Source organism: Ursus arctos, unplaced genomic scaffold (genome assembly GCF_023065955.2).
Source record: "Ursus arctos isolate Adak ecotype North America unplaced genomic scaffold, UrsArc2.0 scaffold_23, whole genome shotgun sequence".
Lineage (NCBI taxonomy): Eukaryota > Metazoa > Chordata > Mammalia > Carnivora > Ursidae > Ursus > Ursus arctos.
The window spans coordinates 42,541,233-42,566,533 of NW_026622908.1; the positions used below are offsets into that span (position 1 = coordinate 42,541,233).

The following is a 25,301-nucleotide window of genomic DNA, read 5'->3' on the forward strand; positions in this document are numbered from 1 at the left end:
AGCGAGAAAGTGGCCGAGCTAGACTGAAGACAGGTCTGCGAGTCCAGTCAATCGCAGCATTTTTCCTCGGCCTCCCTGCTAACGGACACCCCCGTCCTCCGATTCCTCCAGTATTTTCCTTCTGTCCTTCCAGCCCCAGCTTCTCTCCTCTAATTCCGCGGGTTCCCATTTGGGAGGTGGGGTCTCAGACAGGAGGTGAAGAGTCCCCCGGCCAAAGGTGGGGAAAGGGGCCTCCCGCCCAATGCGAAGTCTCCGGCTTGTGGTGGGGGAGGGGGCGCCCGTGTCTCTGGGAGAACCCGGAAGTCCCCAGTAATGAGGGCGGGGTCTGGGGAGCCCGAACCGGTGGATGGGTCTCAAGGATACGGGGGAGTCCCCGAACCAGTGAAGACTGGCTAGGGAGTCCCTGAGACAGTGGTGGGCGGGGCTTCCCAGAGTCTGGGGCGGGGTGAGGGAGGGGCGTGGTTTCCCAAGAGGGCGGAGCTCTCCCGACTAGAGCTAAGCTTCGCCGCAAGGGGCGGAGTCTCGGGTGGGGCGGGGCTCCGGGGGGCGGGCCCCAACGGGGCGGGGCATCGGGACAGGGGGCGGAGTGTGGCTGTTCGCGTTGGCCCCCTCCCCCGGCCCCGGGTGTCCCCGTGACAAGGCAGCGCGGAGCCGCCGCGGGCCGGGCGCATCCCGCCGCAGCGGCCCCGGGGCCGAGCAGGGGCGAGGCGCGAAGGGAGCGGCGCCGAGCGGGGCCGGGAGCGCGGCCAGGTGAGACCGCCGGGGCGGAGGGGGCGGGGGCTGCGCCGGGCGGGCCCCGGCGGGCGCGGGGGGCGTGTTTGCGTGTCTGGGGGTGGCAGGAGGAGTGGGTCCGAGGGCGGGTGCGGGGGGCTGTTTGCGCGCTCTCGGGTCCCGGGTGGGCTTGGCGCCAGTCCGGGCACTGCCCGCGGGGCTCGGGGTGTGCGGGACTGTGTGCGTGCGCGCGCGTGTTTGTGGCGAGGGGCCGCCGGGTGTGTATCTGCGTATGCGCTGGGCCGTCATTGTGCCTGCCCCGGGCGCGGGGCGCGGGCCTGCCCCGGCGCAGTCCCTCCCGCGTGGGGATGTTTTCCAAACAGGCTTCCTGCGGAGACGGGCTCTGCTGCAGCCCCAGCCGGAGTGGGGAGCGCCGCCCCCACAGGCCTCCAGAGACCTGGGCGGCCCTGGGACTGCAGACAGACACCTGAGGGAGGGAGGGGGCGCGCACCCGGGAGGGGTCCAGAGGCCTGTCCGCTGGGTGAGGCCAAGGTGGGGAGACTGAGGCAGATGCATGGGGAGAGGAAAGTGGCCAGACAGACGGAGATGGGGAGGAGGGTGGGAAGAGAGACGGCGAAAAGGACAGCCCAGGAGGACAGAGAGTCATTGAGAAAAAAGACAGACAGACAGAGGCCTAGACCTGCAGAGGGGCTGAATGATTAAGACGGATAGATTCCAAAAACCCGACAGAAGGGTTACTCACAGGCGCCGGGGCCAAGAGCCAAATCCAGAACCTGAGTCTAAGATGAGGAATAAGGGTCCTCTAACTCCTGAGGTGTCCGTCTTCCAAGCAGATCCCAGACTGGTGTCCTGGCCAAAAAGAAGTCTCTGGCCACCCCATGTCGGTCCACCCCACTGGCCCCACCAAGCATCCTGACCCTCTGAACGTGGGGCCCTCTCCTCTTGGTTCCATCCCACCCATTTCCCTTCCCTGGTATCCCAGCAACCCCGGGATAGTTTAAAGGAGGCAGAGGTGGAGCAGTTGCCATAGCAACAGAGGTGGTGAAAGGTCATTCTGGCCTTAGCCTAGGTGGCCCTACAGCAGGCCTGAGCTGGCATTGAGGGGGGTTGGGATGGGAGGTTGCAAAATTCTTTTTCTGCTTCCCCACTCTGCCCAGAATGGTGCTAGAAGGAAACCCTGAAGTGGGGTCTCCCCGAACCTCAGACCTCCGGCATCCAGGGAGCCAGGGCTCTTGTGTCCTCTCTTCTCCTGGTGAAGATGCACAGCCAGGCGAGGAGCCCATCAAGTATGGGGAACTCATCGTCCTGGGGTGAGCGACCCTGGTCCAGGTGGGGCAGGGCACCAGGCACCCCCAGGGCAACCAGACCAAGGGCCCCAGCTCTCCCCATGTATGACCTTATGCTGTTTGTCCCTCCTCACCTTCCCAACTGAGAGACAGAGTTGACCAAATCCACCTCAATTCCTGTTATTTTAGCTTCCCATTTTTTGTAAATTTCCGAGAAAACTAACTGCCCACCTAAGTTACTTTTCAGAAAAAAAGTAGCACCATCCGCCTTTCATAAAGCACCTAGCGTATGTAGTCTGGGGTGAAGAACTCTGGTTCTCCAGCAGAAATGCTTGGTTCAAATCCTGCCTCTCCAAGTTGCTTAACTTCCCTGTGCCTCCATTTTCCCATCTTACAAATAGGAATGATAATAATACCTCAGAGGGTTGTCAGAGGAATGAATGAGGTGATTTCTGTAAAGCACATAGAACAGTGCCTGGCACGTATCAAGTGTTCTGGGAGGCAGGCTTGTGCCAAGCCCTTTCATGGACATTATTTCATTTCAATCTTCACAAAGATGCTGTGAGGAAGGAGGTGAGGAAACCGAGGCTCAGAGAGGGGAAGTGACTGGTCCAAGGGCACACAGCTGGTAAGTGGCAGGGCTGGGATTTGGACCCAGATCTTTCTTACTCTAGGTCTAGTGCACTTTGACTAAGCCACAGCTGACCCTCACGCTACAGATGATAAAACCGAGGCCAGGAGAGGTGAAGGGATGTGAGTTGGCGGCTGGGTAGACCTCATCCCTTCCTGGTCTCCGCCTGATCAGGATTCTTGCACCACCCACTTAGCGCTGCCCCCAGGCGCAGATCCTTCTTCTTCCTCCCCCATCCACACCTCCTTTTGGCCTCTCTCTCTGCCATCTGCCCAGAAGAAGATATTTGATAAGCTATGCTATCATCATGATTATTTAGAAATAATAATGGCTACTGTTTGCTGACATGTACACACCATGTGCTTTTTCCTAATAAGTTAACATTTATCAAGAGCTTGCTATATATATGTTGAACTCTGTGCCAAGCATTTTTAAATGCTTTATCTCATTTAGTTCTCACAACGAACCTGCGAGGTAGGTCCTGATTAATTAGCACCATTTTACAGAGGTCATGTGATAAGTGGAAGAGCCAGGATTTAAGCCAGGCCCATCTGAGCCCCGAGCCTGTGACCGGAACTGCCCCACACCCCAGAAGTGGGAAGAACTTACAAGGGCAAAAGTGATTTTTGCCCCCCTCAGGGCTGCTTGCATGAGAAAAACAGCTGCTTGGTGTCCCAAAGAAAGGGCTGACTTACCAGCTGAGGGCAAGGCCACTGATGGGGGAGAGTGTAGACCTAAGGGTAGAGGCCCTCTTGGCAGCTGTTTATTCCCAGTAGAGCAGTGACACCCCACGCTGGCTACAGAGCCACGTGAAGAGCACATTGAAAAGATGCACTGACAGTCCCGTTCCAAACCTACAGAATCAGAATCTCCATGGGCGGAGCCAGGGAATCTATATTTTAACAAGCTCATGAGAAGACTCTAAGTCAAGTGGTCTTTGTCTGTCTTTGGCAGCTCTTCATCCTGGTACTCCCTGCTCCAAAACCTTCCATGGCTCCCTAGTCTTGCAGAATAAAGTCCAGACTCCTAAGCTTGGTGTTCAGGGCCCTTCCACCAGCTTCATCTGCCTCTACTTCAGCTCACCACCCAAGTCACCAATCCCTGATCTCACCAAACCCTGCCAGCCTCAGGCCCTTCGCTTGGGGCGAGCCTTTCCTCTGGAAGGGCTTCTGCAAGAGAGGCTGGAGTCAGACAGACCCGAGTTCAAATCTCTGACTTTTTCACTTACTAGCCTGGGACCTCAGGCAGGTCATTTTACCTCCCTGAGCCTCAATTTTCCTCATCTGTAAAATGGGAAGGAAGATGCTTGCCTGGCAGGACATTGCACAGATTCCATTAGGTAATTAATAACGTGAAGCACCAGGAACATGGGAGACTCCAGTACATGGCAGTGATCAAGGCTGTGACTCACCCCATCTTTGCCTTCCACAGTCACTCCCTCCGGATAAGAGCTGGAAGGTAGAAATTTGACATGTATGGATATATGGAGGTGGTGGCATTGTGGGTCTGTTTTTTTTCTTCTTTCTGGTTTCTAGTCATTCTTGTGGTGTCGTAAATGACAGTTTGCTGTAAAGGTGAATCCTTTCCAATTCTTCAAGGCCTAGCGAAGGTGTTCCCCCTCTCAGAAACCTGCTCTGAGAATTCCCTTCTCCTGTCTCTGGGCCTGTGGTGCAGCTGGTGCCCAGCTTCCTTGAAAAGCTCAGGACGCCCTTCCCTGCCACTGAGGGGACAGAACTGAGCTGCGGTGTGCCCCCTGTGGCACCGCAGCGCCCAGCAGCTGACCAGTCAGGTGTCCAGGAAACAAAGGATAATTGAATGAAAGGCCTTTTGAAGATATTCTGCCCTCACTCTGCTCCCCCAACACACTGATTTGATAGCGTAGGGTCTCCGAGTTTCAGGCGGTTGCAGGGCTGGCTTATGAAGGTAGCCTCTGCCCAGAAGTCAGCAGTTCCTCCAAATCTCTCAGAGGCTGACTTTCTCTCTCTCTCTCTGTCCCTGCAACCCCTTCTTTTTAACCCACTACATCCACAGCTACAATGGGTGTCTGGCAAGTGGGGACAAGGGCCGCCGGAGAAGCCGCCTGGCGCTGAGCCGCCGGCCCCATGCCAACGGCGTGAAGCCTGACGTCATGCACCACATCTCCACACCGCTCGTATCCAAGGCAAGCAGCTTGTCCCAGCGGACCTGGACAGAGGTCCTGCGCTCCCTGCCCAAGTCCCAGGTCTTCAGCCTTCCGGGTCCTACCCACCCACAATCCCGCCAGAGCAGGGGAGCCCACTGTGTCTTCACTCGCTACCTTGGGCTGCCAGAGAAATGTGCCGAGGGGAGATCCCCCATAGTGAACTATGTGTTACAGTTTGCATAATCTTTCTCTGATGACCAGACCCCAGCCAGTGAGTGGAAATGATCAGCATCATTTCAAGGCAGCCACGGCTCAGAGAAGGAACGTGGTGGTCACACAGCAATGGCAAAGGAAAAGCCTTTGGCTTCAGAGGACTTGGGTTAAGATACAGGCTTTCCTGTCTCCAGCTATGTGACTTTAGGCCCGTTTCTTCTCCTCTCTGAGCTGCGGTTCCCTCCACTGTGAAATGGGAAGGGTAACGATGCCTCCTCCTTGGGGTTGCTGCACAGGTCAAATAAGGTAATCTGCGTATAGTATCAGCCACACAGTGCCTTCTTGGCAAGGGTAGACCTGCCCCTTTGCTGGGATTGGCCAGTGGGCCTTGGGTTCCAGCTTCTGGCTCCGAGGCTCACACTTGTCTTGGCCACATGCCGCGGGAAGTGACTTCTCTTTTCTCCCCCCCTCAGGCACTGAGTAACCGTGGCCAGCACAGCATCTCGTACACGCTGTCCCGGAGCCACTCGGTCATCGTCGAGTACACACATGACAGCGACACTGACATGTTCCAGGTATGCTCAGACCCCTCTGCACGCTTCTTGGCCACTGGGCCACCAAGGCCTCAATGTGCAGCCCTGCAGGCGTTCCAGGGTGAACCTGGAAGGCCATGGTGAAGTTGCTCTGGGGGCACTCAGTGCAATTGACTACACTCCGATTGAAGTGCAGGATGAAGAAGCAGGATGTCCAAGGAGGGCTATTGACTTTCTGGAGTCACACAGCAAATCAGTGGCTACATCAAAATGTAAAACCCAAGACCAGACACCCAGGCCATGGGGCCGTGCAGCTTAGGGGTTTAGAGTGTGGCGTGAGAGTCATACTGCCTGGGACAGATCCCAGCTCTATCACCTACCAGCTGGGTGATTTTGGGCAAGAGTCACTTAACATACTCACTCTGGGCCTCAGTTTCCTCATCTGTACAGTGGGGCCCATAACGTACCCAATCCATGGAATTACCAGGCAGATTAGCTGAGATATTTCACATGAAGCGCTTGGCATGGCATCTAGTACATACAAAAAATTCGCTATTTGCTGCTAACGTTTGGGCACTCCCAGACTGGGTGTCACCTTTTCACTGGTCTATCAAAAAAACCAACTCATTTTTATTGAGTGGGGGAGACAGAGAAGCCCCAGACCCCGGTGCTTGGATTTGGAGAGGCCAGCTGAGAACCCAGAGGGCCTGGGGAGTTGAGATGGTACTGCCCCCTCCTCATTGTTGGGTGACCCTGCATGCAGAGCAGCTGCTGGGAACCCTGGGGAGGGGGGACGCCTGTGGGGTTCACTCGCACACATAGCATCCCTGTGCTTGCCCTTCCCTTCCTCACAGATCGGCCGCTCCACGGAGAACATGATCGACTTTGTGGTAACAGACACATCCCCCGGAGGAGGGGCTGCCGAGGGCCCCTCAGCACAGAGCACCATCTCCCGCTATGCTTGCCGCATCCTCTGTGACCGCCGGCCACCCTATACGGCCCGCATCTATGCCGCGGGCTTCGATGCCTCCAGCAACATCTTCCTTGGAGTGAGTGAGCGCCCCCCCGCCCCAGGCTGGGACTGGCACTTCATCTGAGAGTGAGCAGAGGGGTAGGGTAGGGATGGGCAGCGCCCTGGGGTGATAGACCAGCTGGCAGTCATCCTAACCATGACCTACGCTGGCATTAGTGATGCCACTTAAAAGATGAGCACGGTGAGGCTCCGAGAGTTCAGATGATGCCCACGGCCATGCAGCGTCCATTCCAGTCCTTTCTGAGCCACCTCTGACCGTGAGGGTAGAGGGGCAGCATCCCTGGCTCACAGCCTGCCGGGGGCCACTCAGGGATATGATCTGATCCCACATGTGGTCCCAGGAGCGGGCGGCCAAGTGGAGGACCCCCGACGGCCTGATGGACGGCTTAACCACCAATGGGGTCCTGGTGATGCACCCAGCAGGCGGCTTCTCTGAGGACTCGGCCCCTGGTGTCTGGAGGGAGATATCGGTCTGTGGGAACGTGTACACTTTGAGGGACAGCCGCTCTGCACAGCAGCGAGGGAAGCTGGTAGGTGGCCTGCTCCATGCCCACCCGCACCCCTCATCCTTCCCGGGCCCTTCCCCCTGATCTCCGGCCCTTCCTACACAAGGGAGCCCCAAAAGGCTCCATCTAGGGGCCATGCACCACTTGCCCCACAGAGAGGGCCAGACCATAGCCCCCAAAACGTCGCCCACATACTGCCGGAGGTCCGTGGGGTGGCGTGTGGTAGAGCAGACATAAACACTACAGTACCAAGTGGCTTTAGGGATGCCGGCAGCTGAAAAAAATCACAGCCTCTTACGAGGATGACACTTGGCCCATGTGTGAGCAGTTTATAGCCTAAAGTGTTGGCAGTCTGTAACGTGTCTCTCACGTTCAGACGGATTTAGCTTTATTATCCTCGCCTAGCGGGAAAGGGCCTTTGGAGGAGTTCTGACAGAGGTGACAGTGAAGGCTCCACGTGGCACAGATCGGAGAACCAAGGTTTGGAGCTGGGAGAGAGTCCTACAGAGAGGTGGGGGCCCGCCCAAGCTCATGTGGCCAGGCTCCTCAAATGGGCCACGCAGAGCTCTTCCCGCGTATGAGCACATCGTGCCAGCGGAGGCGAAAGCTCAGGGAAGAGCACAGCTTCTCTTTCCAGGGCATCAGTTCTACCGGGAGATTTGGGGAAACGTTATTTTTAAAAACTATGCGTGTGAATTTCACTGGCATTGTGGAGTACCTACTGTGTTCCGGTTCTGTTCCAAGCGTTTACAATGATTGATTCATGAGAACCGCTGAGATAACGGGGAGTATGGGAAGTAGCACCCATCCTGAGGATAAGGAAATTAAGACACGGAGAGGTTGAGTTACTCGACCAGGGATACAGAGTTAGTAAAGAGTGAAGCCAGAATTCACACCCAGGCAGGCTAGCTCTAGAGTCCTTGCTTTTAACCACAGCCATTAGGACAGCTGCCTTGGGCTGAGTCCCTGTGTTTCAGATAGAAGAGTTTCCCACTGTGCTCTTAAGGGAGAGCCTGGGGAAAACCTCATTTTGGTCCAGATCTCCTGATCTGACAGATGAAGTGACCAAGGCCAACGTCCCACTGTGAGGGACAGTGCATGCCTGGGAGCACTGACTTGCCCTCCCACGTGACTTGTCAGCCCTCCCGGCTCCTCTGCCTCCATCCTCGCCCCTCCTCTGCCCCAGCCCTCCCCCTCTTCTCTGCCCTAGCTGGCCCCACTGGTCCAGGATGTTTTCTCCAGGGAGGTTTGGTGGGATGGACCGGTGTCTTGGCTGGGGTGATGGCTGCTGAGCGGTCAGGGGTTTGGTGCCCTCTTGAGCAGTAAGGCCCTTCTGCTGTCTCTGGCAGGTGGAAAATGAGTCCAATGTGCTGCAGGACGGCTCCCTCATTGACCTGTGTGGGGCCACACTGCTGTGGCGCACGCCGGCGGGGCTGCTGAGGGCACCCACGCTGAAGCAGCTGGAGGCCCAGCGGCAGGAGGCGAACGCGGCACGGCCCCAGTGCCCTGTGGGGCTCAGCACCCTGGCCTTCCCCAGTCCGGCCCGTGGCCGCACAGCACCCGACAAGCAGCAGCCCTGGGTCTACGTCCGGTGTGGCCACGTCCACGGCTACCACGGCTGGGGCTGCAGGAGAGAGCGGGGCCCCCAGGAGCGCGAGTGTCCTCTCTGTCGCCTCGTGGGGCCCTATGTCCCCCTGTGGCTTGGCCAGGAGGCCGGCCTCTGTCTGGACCCTGGGCCACCCAGCCATGCCTTTGCACCCTGTGGCCACGTCTGTTCTGAGAAGACTGCCCGCTACTGGGCCCAGACACCACTGCCCCATGGCACCCACGCTTTCCACGCTGCCTGCCCCTTTTGTGGGGCCTGGCTCACTGGTGAGCATGGCTGTGTCCGCCTCATTTTCCAGGGGCCACTGGACTAGGCTCTCCCAGGCCCCAGCTGCCACGCCCACCTGCCCACCTAGGTCCCCCACCTCCTGCAGCCCAGAGGGAGCTCTGCATGTGGGACTCCACCCGCTGGCACATAGCCACACCAGATGGACGTGTTGGATGGGCTGTGCTCCTCCCCTCTTAACTCTGGTCCCTGAAACCCCTACCCCAGTCAGAATGACGGGGCCCTCAGCACCAGCTCTGTCCTGGGCTGATGGAGGGAAGCCCACCCCTATGCCCTGGCCCTTCCCGGGGTGTCCCACATCATGCCGCCTACACTGTGTCCCTGGGGGAGTGAAGGGGCCGTGGGTCCCTGACCCCCAGCTTAGGCTGGCTGTGCCCTGAGCCTGCCAACCCAGCTCCAGATATCCACCCTGCTGCTGCCCTGGGTTCCTCTATAAACCTTGCTGCTCAGCTGCCCTCACAAATCCCACGTGTCCAGCATGCGTGCAGTGCGGCCAGCCCCTGCATGAGTGACGGGTGGGCAGCAGGCTGGGGCCAGCATCTGCTGATACCCACTATGGGCTGGACTCCTTGCCAAGTGGGCTCTGGGGACACAGAGACGATCAGACTTGGTTCCCTGCCTGGTGGAGTTCACAGTCTAGTGGATGACAGACCAAATTACCGAATGCCAACACAGTTTCCTGCATACAGGATCAGAGACTCGTCAAGGGCTGTGGAGCAGGTCTCCCAAGCAGGCGGGAGAGTGAGAGAGGCTTGAGTGGGACCTCCCCACGGGAAAGGGAGGGCACTCTGGGCAGGGGGGAGGCCGAGCACAGGCTCAGGTATAAGGAAGCAGGGACCTGAATGAGGGATTGAGCGACTGGAGCAGAGGCCGCAGGGGGGCAGAAAGAGGGCTGGAGCAAGGGGTTGGGGCTGCCCTGATGGGGAAGATGCTGGATGGAGGCTTTGGAACCTCATTTATGGACAGTCAGGAGCAGAGGGAGGAGAGGGGACTCGCGGTCCCAGAGTACTGGCTGTGACAGAAGGGCTACTATTACCAAGTGCCCACCATGCCCTGTGCTGTGCTGCTGTTGCTAATAACTATGTTAATGGAGCACTAACCAGGAGGTTTTGCTATTTAATCCTCACAGTAACCGGCAAGGGGGGGGGATTACCATTTCTGTTTACAGGGAGATTAAGGCACATGCGCCAAGTCACACAGCTAGAAAGTGGCCAAGACAGGATTCAAATCCAGAACTGCCTGCCTGGCCTCCTCCATCACACTGTGCTGCTTTCCTTGGTTGGGGGGTCGATGGAGTGGGGAGGGCAGCTCAGGTCACGGGAACAGCATGTGCAAACGTATGGCAGGGAAAATGCTTGACGACCAAGGAGCCAGGTCTGGAGAGGCAGAAAAGAGAAATGAGGGGGGAGGGCATTGGGCTGGGGCCTGGTGGCCCTCAGTTGCCATGGAGACCAAGTCTGAACTGGACACTTACTCATCTTGACTAAGTGGCACCTCTCCCTGACAGCCAAGGCAGGCTCAGTGTGCTGCTGGGGTTGCTTTCAGACCATTCCGGGGGGGAGCAAGCTAGGGAGACCGGTAGATGGAGGTTCTGGAGAGAGAAAAATCTGAAAAAGAGGCTTTAAGCATAGGCCTGACCTGGGCATCAGCCCCAGTTAAAGACAGCCCTCAGAGTCTTAGGGAGTATAGATTCCAAGGGGAGTGCTGCTGCAGGTCACACAGCTGGTGGGGACCACAGAGACTAGACCCAAGTCTCTCAAGAGGACAGAGGGTTCCTGCAGGTGGTGAAAAGGGGATGTGATGAGATTCTTCCTCCCAGAGCATCACATGGCACAGTGGGGGAGCCCAGATGGGGATGCTCGGGCAGATGTGGGAATACTGCAACCCCTACGCACATACACACATACCACTGGGAATCCAGTTCTCTCTTCTGACCCTGTTGGGAACCAGGCAGGGGATGTTCCGATCCTGTTTCCAGCAAGGAAAGGAGGGAGGAGAGACAAGCTAAGAGCATGGTCCCAACCCAGTGAGAACTTGGAAGTAGTGGTGGAGGATAAGACAGCCCTGGTCTTGGCCCACTCTGCCCCTTTCCAGCTCTTGGAGCCTCAGTCTCCTCACCTGTTTAATGGAATAGCAATTCCTATATCACCAGATGGCTGTGAATGTATGGACAGCACCTATAATACAGGAGGTATTTAATGTTACTTCCTCACCTACCCTTCCTGCATTTCCATGGTGAAGAACCAAGGCTAGGGATGGTCATGACCCCAGTGAGTGGACTTCTCCATATGATCATGTGCGTGTGTACGCTGGGGCAAGTGGAGGGGACAGTGTGGTGGAAGGTCTCAGGAAGGCTAGACCTCAGTTCAGGGACACTTGCGGATAGCCTGGGTGGCCTTAGGGAAGTCAATGCACCTATTAGCCTCAGTTTCCCCATTTCCTACAATGGGTAAAATGATGATATCCTGTCAGGGTTTTTGCGAGATGAAATATCCTCCATGTCAAGCTGCTAGCACAAGACCTCATGTATTAACAACGTAAAACTGCAGCTTGGTTGAGGGTCCCAGGAGTACTGGGATCTTTTGCTAGCCTGCGCTGCCCACTGATGGCTAGAGAGTGCTACCTCCTTTACTGGTGCCCATCTCAAATTCACCCAAGTCAGCAGAGTATACCCACTTTAAAGACAATAAACACTGAGGCACGGGGAAGAAGAGGGGTGAATTTCCTAGGGCCATAGACAATTAATTGAGCTCGCTGTGATGATAATCATCATTGGAGCCAAGAGTAGCCCTGTTGCGTCAGGCAGGGCTGTGGGCACTTTCACAAATGAGAAACTGGCACCAATGGTGGGCAGATGCTGCTGTGAGCCCAGACACAGGTGTGGCAAAAGTAGGGCAAAGACAGTGTGTGGATTTCAGGTATTCCCTTTCTCCAGCCCCTCTGGGCACAACGCTAGGGAACAGACTGCCCAGTCATCACTTCACTCAGGACTACAGCGTCCTTCGGAGTGGAGATGATTGTTAGCCCCGGTTTTCTGGCTGAGGAGGCCAAGACAGAGAGGTAAAGTGTCCCACCCAAGGCCAAACAGCCGGTAGACAGGGGGGCCTGATTCAACCTTAGATGTCTGGCTCCTCCCCTCACAATGCTCCCCACTGAGCCCACATCCAGCGCCAGCACTTGGACATGCCATGCCCGACCCAGGTCGTCCTCTTGTGAGTCCAACCAGATGTGCAAAGGTGGACCTCAGGCCCAGCTCTGTCCTGGGCAGCCTTTTGGGGTCACAAGCAGCTCTCCTTTTTATCAGGCATCGGGCAAGCACCAACAAACTGCCAGGCCCCTCATCCCTTTGTGCTGAGGAAACTGAGGCTCAGATGTTTAGCGGCTGCCTTGCAGGCCCTGGCGAATCGGTGGCGGTGCAGTGCAGTACTTGTCCCCACACGGGTGTGATCGCCCCAGCTCAGGCCGGGCAGCTGACCTTGTAGGCTGGCAGTCTCCTAAGAGTCTCCACCCCCTGACCCTGGAATCCAGTGAGGGAGAGGGAGTCACATTACTTCCAAAAGGCAGGTTCCCACCTGCAAAACTGAAGTCCGGGGACCCAAAGGAGAGCAGCGTTGGGGCTCTGTGGGAAGTCCCTGCTGCTCCGTACATGACACCCATGCCGCCCCGCCCGGACTCGCAGGGACCTTGTCAGCCCGGTCTGCCGGGACTAGGCCGCGGCCAGGCCTGCCACTCAGGTTCCCGGCCGCCGCGCCAGCACCCTCGCGGACAAAGGCCAAGGCCGCAGGACCATCCCGCGCGCGACCCAGTAGGGCCCAGCAGCCGGGAGCGGAGGGCCGGTGGAGCGCGCCGGCGTGCGCCTATTGGCTGGAGCCGACGCCCATCCGGGCCCCGAAGCCCGACAATTGGCGGCGGGGGGCGGAGTTCGCGGAGCCCCAATGAATGGGGGAGCCGGAAGCAGGAAGTGAGTTTGCGATGAGAGCGGCTGCAGCAGGTGAGGACCGGCGCCCGGGTTTCGGGGTCACAATGCGTCATCCTCGGGGGACAGGGCGAGTCTGGACCGAACGCAAGATTATTCTCTTTCTGTCTTCCATCCAGTACCCCTTCCACATTCATCGCGACCCCGAGGCCAAGGAACCCTCCGGGCAGCAAAGAGTTAACCCCGAGGGTTGTGGTGTTGGGGCGGAGCATCCGGAGTGGTGGGGGAGGCTGGACACTCATTCCCTTTTAGGGAGGGCGGTGTGGAGAATGCCCTGGGTTGGGAGATCCCGGGTCCCAGCGGGACTGTGAGACTTCGGTAGGTTGCGTGGCCTCTTTAAGCCTCAGTCTCTGTCTGGAAAATGAGTTTTCTTCCAGCTCCGAACTAATGTGGCTCTGTGGCTCCCCTGGCCAAGCACAGGGAGAGGGTAGGAGGATGGAGGGCCAAAGAAAAGGCATTTAGCAGGATGAGAGCGAGACAGATTGCACACCCTCCTGATGAGGTTTTCCTTATTCTCACCCCCATTAAACAGAGGTGGAAACTGAGGCACAGAAAAGTGAAGCAACTGACTTGGTTTTAGGAGCCTAGGGCTGAACCAGGTTTGGAACCTGGGTCTTCCAGCTGGTAGCCCGGAACTCTGTCCTTGTGAACACAGTAGTGGGTGGAATTGAAAAATTTACAGGAGAATTCTGAAGAGGAGGCTAGGAAGTCAGAGAAGGAGGAGGGGGGAGCCTGAGGGGCCTGGGCTGGGAGTCTAGAGATGCAGGTCTCTGCTTCTGACTTCTCCCTTGTGTTAGTAGGCAAATCTCCTAGCCTCTCTGGGCCTCAGTTTTCCCATCTGTAATACTAGGTGGTTGAATTCAGCCTTTGAGGTTGAGGGGCCCCAGGCCAAATATGACCCACCATATATTTTGTAATATCTTCGCATGAGTCACCTAACCCCTGAGCCTCAGTTAGCCTATCCGTGAATGGGTTTGGGGGAGGATTAAATGAGAGTGCTTAGCTAGGTGTGTAGTTGGTGTGTGGTAAATGATGGCTGTGATGATGGTGATGGTTCTCAGCAGGGCCCATGGCGGACGCCCAGTACATCCTGCCCAATGACATCGGTGTGTTTAGCCTGGACTGCCGCGAGGCCTTCCGCCTGCTGTCGCCCACAGAGCGTCTCTATGCCCACCATCTGTCACGAGCCGCCTGGTACGGAGGCCTGGCTGTGCTGTTGCAGACCTCCCCTGAGGCCCCCTACATCTATGCCCTGCTCAGCCGCCTCTTCCGTGCCCAGGACCCCGACGAGCTGCGCCAGCATGCCCTGGCTGAGGGCCTTACCGAGGAGGAGTATCAGGTCAGTTCTTTTAGGCCATCTGGCATTTCCTGAGTGGCTTCTGGGTATGAGGGACCACAAGCAGGGGTACAAAGGTCTTTCTCTGTGGATTAGACCATGGGCTACAAATACAGGAACCTCTCCTGGAGCCTCAGTCTTCTCATCTATAAAATGTGCATGAGGGTAGTCTGTACCTCCTAGGGTTGCAATGACCTGACTCTAAGATAAATAGGGGCCACTATTTATCAGAGTAAAGAAAACAGCTGTGGACACTCAGAGATGGTAGAGGAGTGAGTCCAGGGTAGGAATCAGGAGGTCTGAGTTCTGGACCAGATCTTCCTTTGCCATGTTTTTGTGTCCCTGCCTGTCTGTTTGTGGGTCTGTCGGCCAGGTAATACTTAAATGCATTCGTAATGCATTGTTGCAATGCAGAAAGACACAAAACAAAACACGGTGATCACCGATTGGATGATGGGGTGTACAGCCTTTTAATTCCTCTGTCTGTGTATTGCATTCCTACACGTGTACGTGGACACATGCACCAGTTCCTCATTTTGTCTTTTACATAAATGAGATCATGCTCTCCATGTTCTTAGGAGTCTGGGCTTTTTTTTTTTTTTTTTTTTTAGTTGAACGCTATGTCTTGGGGAACTTCCATGGGGTACATATAAATCCACCTCATCCTTTTTGTTGACTGTGAAGCACCCCACTGCAGTGTACAGCTTAATCAATTTAATCTTTTCCTTATTGTTGGACATTTGGATTATTCCTGATTCTTCTTAGAAATAGTGCCACAATGGGCATACTTGTACACCCGTGTGAGTAGGATCTATTTCTAGAAGTAGCATTGCTGGGTCAAAGGCTCTGTACGTTTACAAGTGATTGATGTTGTTAAATCATCTTTTGCAAAAGTTTCACCGAGACTGTATGAGAAAATGGCCTGTGTTTCTACATGTAAAATAAAAGGATTGGATTGCTTAATCTCTGAGCTGAGGCCCAGGCTGTTTCTTCTACCTTTCTTTAAATTTTAGTAATCATATCCCTCTCTAGACCTTGACTTACTCATTAAAAGAGTTAATGGCTGGGAAAGTGCAACCTAAGTGTTACTGTTCTCTGTGGGATACTTTTGCTTGCAAATAGCAGAAACCCACCTCAAACTGGCTTGAGTGAAAATGAAAGTCATGACTTCCAGTTTCTGGTCCAGGATGTCAGGAGCTTATAACTCACCAGTCTATCCTAGCAAGTAAAAGGGGGAACAGACTGGAAAAATCAATAACTTTTCTTATGTCCTTAAGAGAAGTGAGGGGACAGGGCTAACTGCTGCCCCAAATTGGAGAGACAGACAGGTGGGATCACAGAGGATCCAGCTCACCAGCGCGAGAATTCATGAGCAGAAGCCTTCGCCAAAACCAGTGCTGGATGGGAAAACCTGAACTGTGATAGACAAATCACTGGAGGTTCAGTGTGGACGGCCCCGAGAGTTAAAAACTCCGGGAGGACCCAGTCAGAGGAAGGGCCTCCACACTTTTGGAATTTGGGGAATTTTACCTCCAGGATCTTGGACCTCACAATGAATTTCAGAGAAAAAGCCCCTTGTGCTTCTGGCAGGGGTAGGGGAAAAGGAACCATTTTTCAAAAATGCCAGAACATTCTGTTCTTCACGGTTTGCTCTCAGGAGAAACTGTATCACCAGAACCTAGCCTGCCAGGGTTTGTAAGAGCCTAACTTACCTGCGTGGAGGAAAATATCCTATTCAAGACAGTTCTCGTCATCCTGTCCCACCTAAGGGGGGGTGGGCAGGGACATGGGACTGAGAAGCACATGTGAGGTTCACAGTCCAGAGGTAAAGGCTCACTGAAAGACTGCTGAGACCTAATCACAGGACTGGAGAATGCTTCTGCTCCTACAACTTACATCACATTACTAAAGGCCTATTTACAGCAGTTCCTTTTATCCTGTTCATCATGTCTGGCTATCAAGAAAGAATGACAAAACATACTAAATGCAAAACAAAACAAAACAAAACAACAACAACAAAACCCACAGTTTGAAGAGACAGACAAAGCATCAGAAGCAGATTCAGATATGGCGGGGATGTTGGACTTATCAGACCAGGAGTTAAAACAACTATGGCTAATATGCTAAGGGTTCTAATGGGTAAAGCAGACAACATGCAAGAAGAGATGGGCAGAGAGATGGAGATTCTAAGAAAGAACCAAAACTGCTAGAAGTCAAAAAACACAGAAATGAAGAATGCCTATGCTGGGCGTATGAGTAGAGTTGATGCAGCTGAGGAACGACTCACTGAGCTTGAGGATATCTCAATAGAAAGCTTCAAAACTGAGAAGCAAAGAGGGAAAAGACTGAACAGTACAGGACAGAGTATGTAAGAACTGTAGGGCAGCTACAGGAGGTATAAGGGGTATGTAATGGGAATACCAGAAGAGGAAGAAAGAGAAAACGAAGAAATATCCGAAATAATAATGACCGAGAATTTCCCCAAATTAATGTCAGATACTAAACCACAGATCCATGAAGCTTGGACAACACTACATGGAATATTAAATGCCAAGAAAACTACACTTCGGCATATTTCAAACTACAGAACATCAAAGAAAAAGTCCTAGAAGAAGCTGGAAGAAAAATGAATCTTACCTTTAGAGGAGCAAAGATTCGAATTGCGTCCAACTCCTGGAAACCACACGAGGAAGAAGAGAGTGGATTGAAGTATTCGAAGTGTTGATTGAAAAAGCCAGCAGCCTAGGGTTCTGTACCTTGTGAAATTATCCTACAAAAGTAAAGGAAAAACAGACTTTGTCAGACAAACGAAAATTGAGGTCATGTATTGCCAGTATTTCTTTGCAAGAAATGTTAGAAGTTTTTCAGGTGGAAGAAAAATGATATAGGTCTGAAACTCAAAAATCTACATAAGAAAGGGAGGGCATTGGAGAAGGAATGAGTGAAGGTAAAATAAAACTTTGCATTTAAAAAAATTTTTAATCCGAGAGATAGCCATTTGTTCAAAATAATAGCAACAATGTATTCGATTATACATGCTTACGTTTCCATTATATATAATTTACGTATATATATATATAAACCTTATGTGTGCTTATATACAGGTGAAATAAATGACAGCAATGATGCAAGGGAGAGGAGATAAGAATTAGAATTACTTTGTTATTATAAGGTACTTTGTTATTATAAGGTATCACTATCCATGAGGTGGTATAGTGTTATATGAAAGTGGCCTTGGGGGACGCCTGGGTGGCTCAGTTGGTTAAACGTGTGCCTTTGGCTCAGGTCATGATTCCAGGGTCCTGGTATCGAGCCCCACAAGCAGGGAGCTCGCTTCTCCCTCTCCCTCTCCCCCTGCTTGTGCTCTCTCTCTCTTTCTAAAGAAAGAAAGAAAGAAAGAAAGAAAGAAAGAAAGAAAGAGAAAAAGAACGAACGAATGAATTTGGATTAGTTATAAAGGAATATTGCAAAATCTAGAGCAACCACTAAAAAGTAAAAAATTATAACTGATAAAGTAAGAAAGGAGAGGAAATGGACTCATGTAAAAGGCTCAGTTAAAACTACAAAACACAGAAAAAGAATGGAAGACAAAAATAGGAACAAAGAACAAGGACAACAAATATGGTTGTCCATATCCAACCATCTAGTGTCCATATCCAACCATCTAGTGTCCATTACTAATCCAACCGTATCAGTAATTACTGTGACTGTCAGTGGTCTAAATGTACCAGTTAAAAGACAGAGGTTGTCAGAATGGATCAAAAAACAAGACTGAAATATATGTTGTCTACAAGAAGCCCCTTAAATATAAAGATACATATAAATTAAGCATAAATAGAGAAAGGTATACCATACCAACACTAATAAAAAAAAATGGGAGTAGCTATATTAATTTTGCAAACTTCAGAGCCTGAAGAGTTATCAGGGATAAAGAGAGCATTACATAGTAATAAAAGGGTCAGTTCTCCAAGAAGACACCAGTCTTTAATGTGTATGTGTCTAACAGAGAATCAAGGTATTCAGGACAAAAACTGGTAACAACCACAAGGAGAAACATGTGAATCCACTACTATAGTTGGAGACTTTAACATGCTTCTAGCAGACAGGTCTAGCAGATCTGGCGGAAAATCAGTAAGGACGTAGTTGAACTCAACAACACCATCAGTCAGCTGGATATCTAGACATCTGTAGTCTGCTTCATCCAACAACAGCAGAATATGTGTTCTCGAGTTGATGTGGCTGATCCCCTAAGACAGACCACATTCGGGTCTATGAAACACATTTTAACAAATTTAAAAGAATGGAAGTACTACAATGTTGCTCTCAGATAAAAATGAAATTAAATTAGATATCAACAACAGAAAGATAGCTGGAAAATCCCCAAATATTTGGAGATTAAACAACACATTTCTTTTCTTTCTTTTTTTTTTTTTTTTAAAGATTTTACTTATTTATTTGACAGAGATAGAGACAGCCAGTGAGAGAGGAAACACAGCAGGGGGAGTGGGAGAGGAAGAAGCAGGCTCATAGAGGAGGAGCCTGATGTGGGGCTTGATCCCATAACGCCGGGATCACGCCCTGAGCCGAAGGCAGACGCTTAACCGCTGTGCCACCCAGGCGCCCCTAAACAACACATTTCTAAATAACACACGGGTCAAAGAAGAAATCTCAAGAGAAATTTAAAAAATATTTTTAACTAAGGGGTGCCTGGGTGGCTCAATCAGTTAAGCAGCCAACTCTTTTGTTTTGTTTTGTTTTGTTTTGTTAAGATTTTATTTATTTATTTATTTATTTATTTATTTATTTATTTATTTATTTGACAGAGAGAGAGAGAGAGTGAGCACAAGCAGGGGGAGCGGCAGAGGGAGAGGGAGAAGGAGGCTCCCTGTTAAGCAGGGAGCCTGATGCAGGGCTTGATCCCAGGACCCTGGGATCATGACCCGAGCTGAAGGCAGACGCTTCACCAACTGAGCCACCCAGGCACCCCCAAGCAGCTGACTCTTGATCTCAACTCAGGTCTTGATTTTAGGGTTATGAGTTCAAGACCTGCCTTGGGCTCCACACTGGGCATGGAGCCTACTTAAAAAAATTTTGTTTCGGGGGGAGCACATGGGTGGCACAGTCAGTTAAGCATCCAACTCTTGGTTTTGGCTTACGTTGTGATCTCAGGGTTGTAAGATTGAGCCCCATGTCGGGCTCTGGGCTCAGCACAGAATCTACTTAAGACTCTCTTTCCCTCTCACTCTGCCTACCCCCCACCATGCACGCGCGATCTCTCTCAAATAAATCTTTAAGATATATATATATAGAGAGAGAGAGAGAACTAAAATGAAAACAACTTATCAAAATTTGGGGGATGTAGCAAAAGCAGTGCTTAGAAGAAAATTTATAGCATTGAAGCATATATTAGAAAGGAAGAAAGATCTATTTCCACCTTAGGAAAAAAAAAAGAGGAGCAAATTAAATCCAAAGTAAGCAGGAGAAAAGAAATAAAAAGAATTAGAGCAGAAATCAATAAAATTGAAAACAGGAAGTCAGTGGGGAAAATTAATGAAACCAAAAGCTGGTTCTTTGAAAAGATCAGCAAAACAGATATCTTAGTCTGTTTAGGCCGCCGTAACAAAATACCACTGAGTAGCTTATAAACAGAAGTTTATTTTTCATAGTCCAGAGGCTGAAAGTCCAAGTTCAGGATGCCAGCACGGTCAAGTTCTGGTGAAAGCCCTCTTTCAGTTTGCACACTGCTGACTTCTCACTGTGTCCTGTCATAGTGAAATGAATGAACTAGCTCTCTGGTGTCTCCTATAAGGCACTAATCCCAATGATGAGGGTTCTTGCCCTCCCGACCTAACCACCTCCCAAGGGCCCCACCTTCTAATACCATCACTTTGGGAGTTAGAGTTTAATGTATGAATTAGGATGGGGGACACAAACATTCAGACTACAATGATTAATATGCCTTTGACCAGTCTAAGGGAATAAGAGAGAAGTCATAAAATATTAATATCAGAAATGAAAGATGAGACATCACTATAAATCCCATGGGCATTAAAGAAATTGAAACAGTAATTAATAATCTTCCCAAAGAGAAAACACCAGGCTCACATGGGTTCACTGGTGAATTATACCAAACATTTAAGGACATTATACCAGTCCTCTATAATCTCTTTCAAAAGAGAGAAACAGAGGGCATCCTTCCTAATTAATTCTATGAGGCCAACATTATCCTAATACCAAAATCAGACAAAGGCATTACAAGAAAAGAAAACTACAGACCATTATCTCTCATTTACATAGATGCAAAAATCCTCAACAAAATATTAGCAAATCAAATCCAACAATGTGTAGAAAACTATACACCATGACCGAGTAGGATTTATCCTGGGTGTGCAAATCTGGTTCAACAGTTGAAAATAAATAATTCATCACTTCAACAAGCTAAAGAAGAAAACCACATGATCAAATCCATAGGTGCAGAAAAAGCATTTGACAAAATCCAGCACCCATTCATGATAAAACTAAGGAAATTAGGAATAGAGGGGAGTTTCCCCTCTACAACAGCCCTACAGCTAACATCATATTAATGGTGAAAAACTCAAATTTTCCCACTAAGTTCAGGAACAAGGCATGGAAGTCTCCTCACCGCTGTTTTCAGTGTTGTACCAGAAGTGTTAGCTAATGCAATAATGTAAGAACAGGAAATAAAACGAATGCAGATTAAGAAGGAAGACACAAAACCGTCTTGGTTCGCAGAAAACATGAGTGCCCATCTATGTGCAAAATCCAAAAGAATTGACCAAAAAACTCCTGGAACTCATAAGCGATTATAGCAAAGTTACAGGGTACAAAGTTAATACACAAAAGTCAGGGGATGCCTGGGTGGCTCATCCAGTTAAGTGTCTGCCTTCAGCTCAGGTCATGATCCCAGCGTCCAGGGATCGAGTCCTGCATCGGGCTCCTTGCTCAGTGGGGAGCCTGCTTCTCCCTCTGCCTGCCTCTTTCCCTGCTTCTGCTCTCCCCCCACTCTCTGACAAATAAATAAAGAAAATCTTAAAAAAAAAAAAAAAATATATATATATATATATATGTATGCTGAAGTCAGTTGCTTTTAATATACCAGAAAGGAACAATAAGAATTTGAAATTAAAACCATAATACCATTTCTAAATAGCACACAAGAAAGTGAAATATGTAGTTTAAAAATACAAGAAAACATGTACAAAACTTATATGAGGAAAACTGCAAACCTGATAAAAGACATCAAAGAACTAAATAAATGGGGAGATAGTCCATGTTCATGAATAGGAAGATTCAGTATTGTCAGGAGGTCAGGTCTTGGGGCGCCTGCGTGGCTCAGTCAGTGAAGCATCTGCCTTCGGCTCAGGTCATGATCCCGGGGTCCTGGGATTGAACCCCACTTGTGCTCTCACTCTCTCAAATAACTAACTAAATAAATAAATCTTTAAAAAAAAAAAGATGTCAGTTCTTCTCAACTTTATCTATAGAGTCAATGCAATGTGATTAAAAATCCCAGCAAATTATTTTTTTTTCAACACAATATTGGGGAAAGAGTGAAGAAGAAGAACAAAGTTGGAGGCTCAGCACCACTCAACTTCAAGACTTACTCTGAAGCTACAGTAATCAAGACTGGTGTTGGCAAAAGGGCAGACAAATAGATCAATGCAATAGAATAAAGAGCCCAGGAATGGACCCCCATTACTGTGGTCAACTGATCTTTGACAAAGCAGCAAAACAACACAATGGAGTAGAAACAGTCTTTTCGGCAAATGGTTCTGTTACAACCAGACATCCACAAGCAGAAAGAAAGAAAGGAAAGGAAAGGAAAGAAAAGAAGAAAGAAAATCTAGACCAGACGTGACGTGGACCTTACATCTTTCACAAAAGTTAATTCAAAATGGATCACAGATTTAAATGTTAAATACAAAACTGTAAAACTCCCAGAAGATAGCATAGAAAATCTACATGACCTTGGATATGGAGATGCCTTTTTCGGTACAACCCCAAGTATGATCTGTAAAGAAATAGTTGATAAGCGGGGCTTCAATATAATTAAAAAGTTCTGCTTTGTGAAAGACATTGTCAAGAGAATGAAAAATCAAGCCACAGACTGGGAAAAAATATTTGCAAAAGATAGTATTTGATAAAGGACTGTTAGCCAGAATATATAAAGAACTCTTAAAACTCAACAATAAGAAAACAAGCTATCCAATTAGATGGGCCAAAGACTGTAACAGATACTTTACCAAAGAAGATATGCAGATGGCAAGCAAGCATGTGAAGAGATGTTCCACATCCTATGTCATTAGGGAATTGCAAATAAGTAGGATAATGACAGCAGGTACACGGGAAATCTGTATGCTTTCTGCCCAGTTTTGCTGTGGATCTAAAATACTCTAAAAAATAAAGTCCATTTTGAAAAAGAGAGAGTTATTGGCTCACATAATTGCAAAGTCCAGGGCTAGGGCAGGCTTTGGTCATGGCTGGATTCAGGGGCTCAGTGATACCATTTTGACGCAGTCTTCATCTCTCTGCTTTGCTTTCTTCACTCCAACAGGGGAGCTCCAGGGGCTCCAGGCTCGGTGATCCCTAGTATAAAAACAGAGGTTCTTTGCCACTAGGAAATTGCCTAGGTAGGGCTCTTACTGTCTAGCTTGAGCCTGGGCCTTACCCCCGGAGTCAGGGAAGGGAGAGCCCCCCCTTCCCAAGAGGAAGATTGAGGTCTTGTTGCCAGAGGAAGGGAGACCAAGTTTTGGGCCTGGAAAGCTATAAAGCAGATGATCGAGGCCCCTCCAGCTCTAACATTTGATGCTTCCAGTGCCAGCTGCCTGGCTGGTTGGGGGCACGATAGGCTTTCTGTAGAAGGAGGCAGAGGTGGTGTTTCAGCTCGGCTTCAGAGGTCGTGTGGCATGGCCGCGGGTGGCTGAGAGGGTGCTGGGCGTAGTGGGAACCAAGGGGTGGGTGTGTTTGGGGGCTGCTGAGAAGATCAGTTTGGCTGGACAATGGGTGTGGGAAGATTGGTCTGTGAAAGTATGTTGGGGCCAGATGGGGGCCTCCCGGGATCTGGGTCCTGCCCCCAGATTTCCCAGCCTCGCCTATACTGGTTCCTCTGGGTGTTAACATCTCAGGAAGGAACCTCCCTGGGGTGGGGTTGGGGTGGGGGACTGGGCTGCCAGGTCTCTGATGCCCACCTCCCCCCCAGGCGTTCCTGGTCTATGCTGCGGGTGTCTACTCCAACATGGGCAACTACAAGTCCTTTGGTGACACCAAGTTTGTTCCCAACCTGCCCAAGGTGAGTTGAGGGAGGGCTGAGGAAGGTGAGGAATTTGGGGCTGGCGGGCAGGTAGTGGGGGCCTAAGCGGAGCCTTGACCCCGTCGCTGCCACGCTCCTCACATATAAAGGGAAAGCAATGTTTCTTCCTGATGGTGCTGACCTGAGGGCACACAAGAGAAGGTTGTGTGAACTTAAGTACTTGCAACAATGGAGCCTGGTCATGTCTTCACTGGGGATGGTAGAGCGGCCCGGGCACGGTGGGTCCCTCACTGGGACTGTGGAGGTCGGGCCCCTTGGGGGCAGAGGCAGTTCCTGCCCCCAGGCTCTCAGCACTCACCGTACACACGTTACCTGGACGTCTTGTTGAAATGCAGCTTCGGACTGAACGGGTCCACAGGGGGTCTGAGGTTCAGCATTTCTCAAGCAACAGCCGATGCTGCTTGTCCATCGGCCGCACTTTGAGCCAGGTCTTCGACTGCGGGAGAAGAGCTGGGGGGTGGGCGTGGAGGGTCCAGAAGACAGGCTTGCGCCGTGTGGCCGAGCCCATGGCCTCTTCCCCTGCAGGAGAAGCTGGAACGTGTGATCCTGGGGAGTAAGGCGGCTCAGCAGCACCCGGAAGAAGTCAGGAGCCTCTGGCAGACCTGCGGGGAGCTCATGTTCTCTCTGGAGCCGAGGCTTCGACACCTTGGGCTGGGGAAGGAGGTGAGGCCCCCCAACCATACAGGGGAGTAGAGGGCATCCTTCGGAGTCACCTGGCATGGAGGGAAGGGTACCGGATAAGGAGGCAGTGGGCTTCAGTGTCGTCATTTGTAAACTAGGAAGCAAGTTGGGTGGAATGCTTTCTGAATGCCCTTCTGATTCTGACATCCTGGGGTGGTGTGTGCGGGAGGGGAGAAGAGAAGAGCTGAGAGCTAGAGGGAGCTGAGGAGAGGAAGATGGGAAAGGAGGGAGCCCGGGCTTCCGGCCTCTGGAGGCCACTTGGCAGCCGCCCGGTGTGAGGGACATGGCAAGCCTCAGGGTCTGCCAGCCGCGAAAGGCTGGAGCAGAGCTGCGGGAAGGCTGGAGATGGGCCTCTGTGTGTGATTTGTGTTACTGTTTTCTCCCCTGGAAAGATATGGAGAGGGCAGGGTAGAGGCTGCTGGGAGGAGGTGCAGGAAGCCGGGGGCTGGGGGAATGTGTCCTGCCCTTGGCCGTTCCCCCTTCCCATCTGTCCCTTTCTCCTACAGGGAATCACCACCTACTTCTCTGGGGATTGTACCATGGAAGATGCCAAACTGGCCCAAGACTTTCTGGACTCACAGGTTTGAGGGTTGGGGGACTTGGGACAGTGGTTTGACGGGGCCTCCTCACCACTGGCGCCTGCTCCCGGGTCTCAGCTTGGGTCCAGAGGCACAGCATCTTGGGTGTTTGAAGTAGAAAAGACTTGGGAATCCTTGTCTAAGAGTTGGCCTGACTCCAGCGAGGAAGAGGGTCCCACATGTGCCAGTGATGAAGCCGCCCCTGCCCGCCCCAGGCTGAAGGCCTTCGTGACAGCCTCAGGGCAGGACAGTCCGGAACATCAGAGCCGCTTCTGATTGGGGCCTGGGGTCCACTTGTGGGGTGTACCTCCCAGCAGCTGTGTAAGCAGTTTCCACACTTGCTGCCTCCTGTGGCCCCGGGTCAGCTGGCACAGTGGAGTCGGTGCTTCGTAAACGTTAGTGCTCAGCGTATCAAGCAGAGCGGGAGAGCCTGGCCGTGGCCGGCCCACCTG

At 51.6% G+C, this 25,301-nt stretch overlaps 2 protein-coding genes across 6 annotated transcripts in view; both read left to right on the forward strand.

Moving 5' to 3' along the window:
- The first annotated feature begins 645 nt into the window (after positions 1-645).
- On the forward strand, positions 646-9,410 carry PELI3 (pellino E3 ubiquitin protein ligase family member 3). 2 transcript variants are annotated; one of them, XM_026483135.4, is made up of 8 exons: positions 646-750; positions 1,890-2,042; positions 2,575-2,646; positions 4,681-4,810; positions 5,458-5,559; positions 6,372-6,566; positions 6,892-7,080; positions 8,406-9,410. In XM_026483135.4, the coding sequence occupies exons 2-8, from the start codon at positions 1,891-1,893 to the stop codon at positions 8,973-8,975; spliced, it is 1,410 nt and encodes a 469-aa protein (XP_026338920.1). In that variant the 5' UTR covers positions 646-750; position 1,890; the 3' UTR covers positions 8,976-9,410. The 2 variants fall into 2 exon arrangements, with proteins under 2 accessions (XP_026338920.1, XP_026338921.1); XM_026483136.4 differs by lacking the exon at positions 2,575-2,646.
- A 1,761-nt stretch (positions 9,411-11,171) lies between these two features.
- DPP3 (dipeptidyl peptidase 3) overlaps positions 11,172-25,301 on the forward strand; it is a 34,909-nt gene continuing 20,779 nt past the window's right edge. Inside the window, exons 1-5 of one of the 4 annotated variants that reach the window (XM_026483129.4) lie at positions 11,172-12,938; positions 13,985-14,262; positions 23,480-23,569; positions 24,116-24,253; positions 24,778-24,852. In XM_026483129.4, coding sequence (XP_026338914.2) covers positions 12,887-12,938; positions 13,985-14,262; positions 23,480-23,569; positions 24,116-24,253; positions 24,778-24,852 — 633 coding nt within the window. In that variant the 5' untranslated portion in view covers positions 11,172-12,886. Of the gene's footprint in view, positions 12,939-12,984; positions 13,242-13,328; positions 13,351-13,984; positions 14,263-23,479; positions 23,570-24,115; positions 24,254-24,777; positions 24,853-25,301 lie in introns of those variants that run through there. The other 3 variants (XM_026483130.4, XM_057317316.1, XM_057317315.1) reach the window with 3 other exon arrangements.

Excerpts from the sequence above, each read along its gene's own strand:
- PELI3 (XM_026483135.4), top strand. The coding sequence starts at position 1,891 with ATGGTGCTAGAAGGAAACCCTGAAGTGGGGTCTCCCCGAACCTCAGAC. Across the intron at positions 2,043-2,574 it reads GGGGAACTCATCGTCCTGGG|ATGCTGTGAGGAAGGAGGTG; the intron begins GTGAGCGACCCT and ends ATCTTCACAAAG. Across the intron at positions 4,811-5,457 it reads CCACACCGCTCGTATCCAAG|GCACTGAGTAACCGTGGCCA; the intron begins GCAAGCAGCTTG and ends TCCCCCCCTCAG.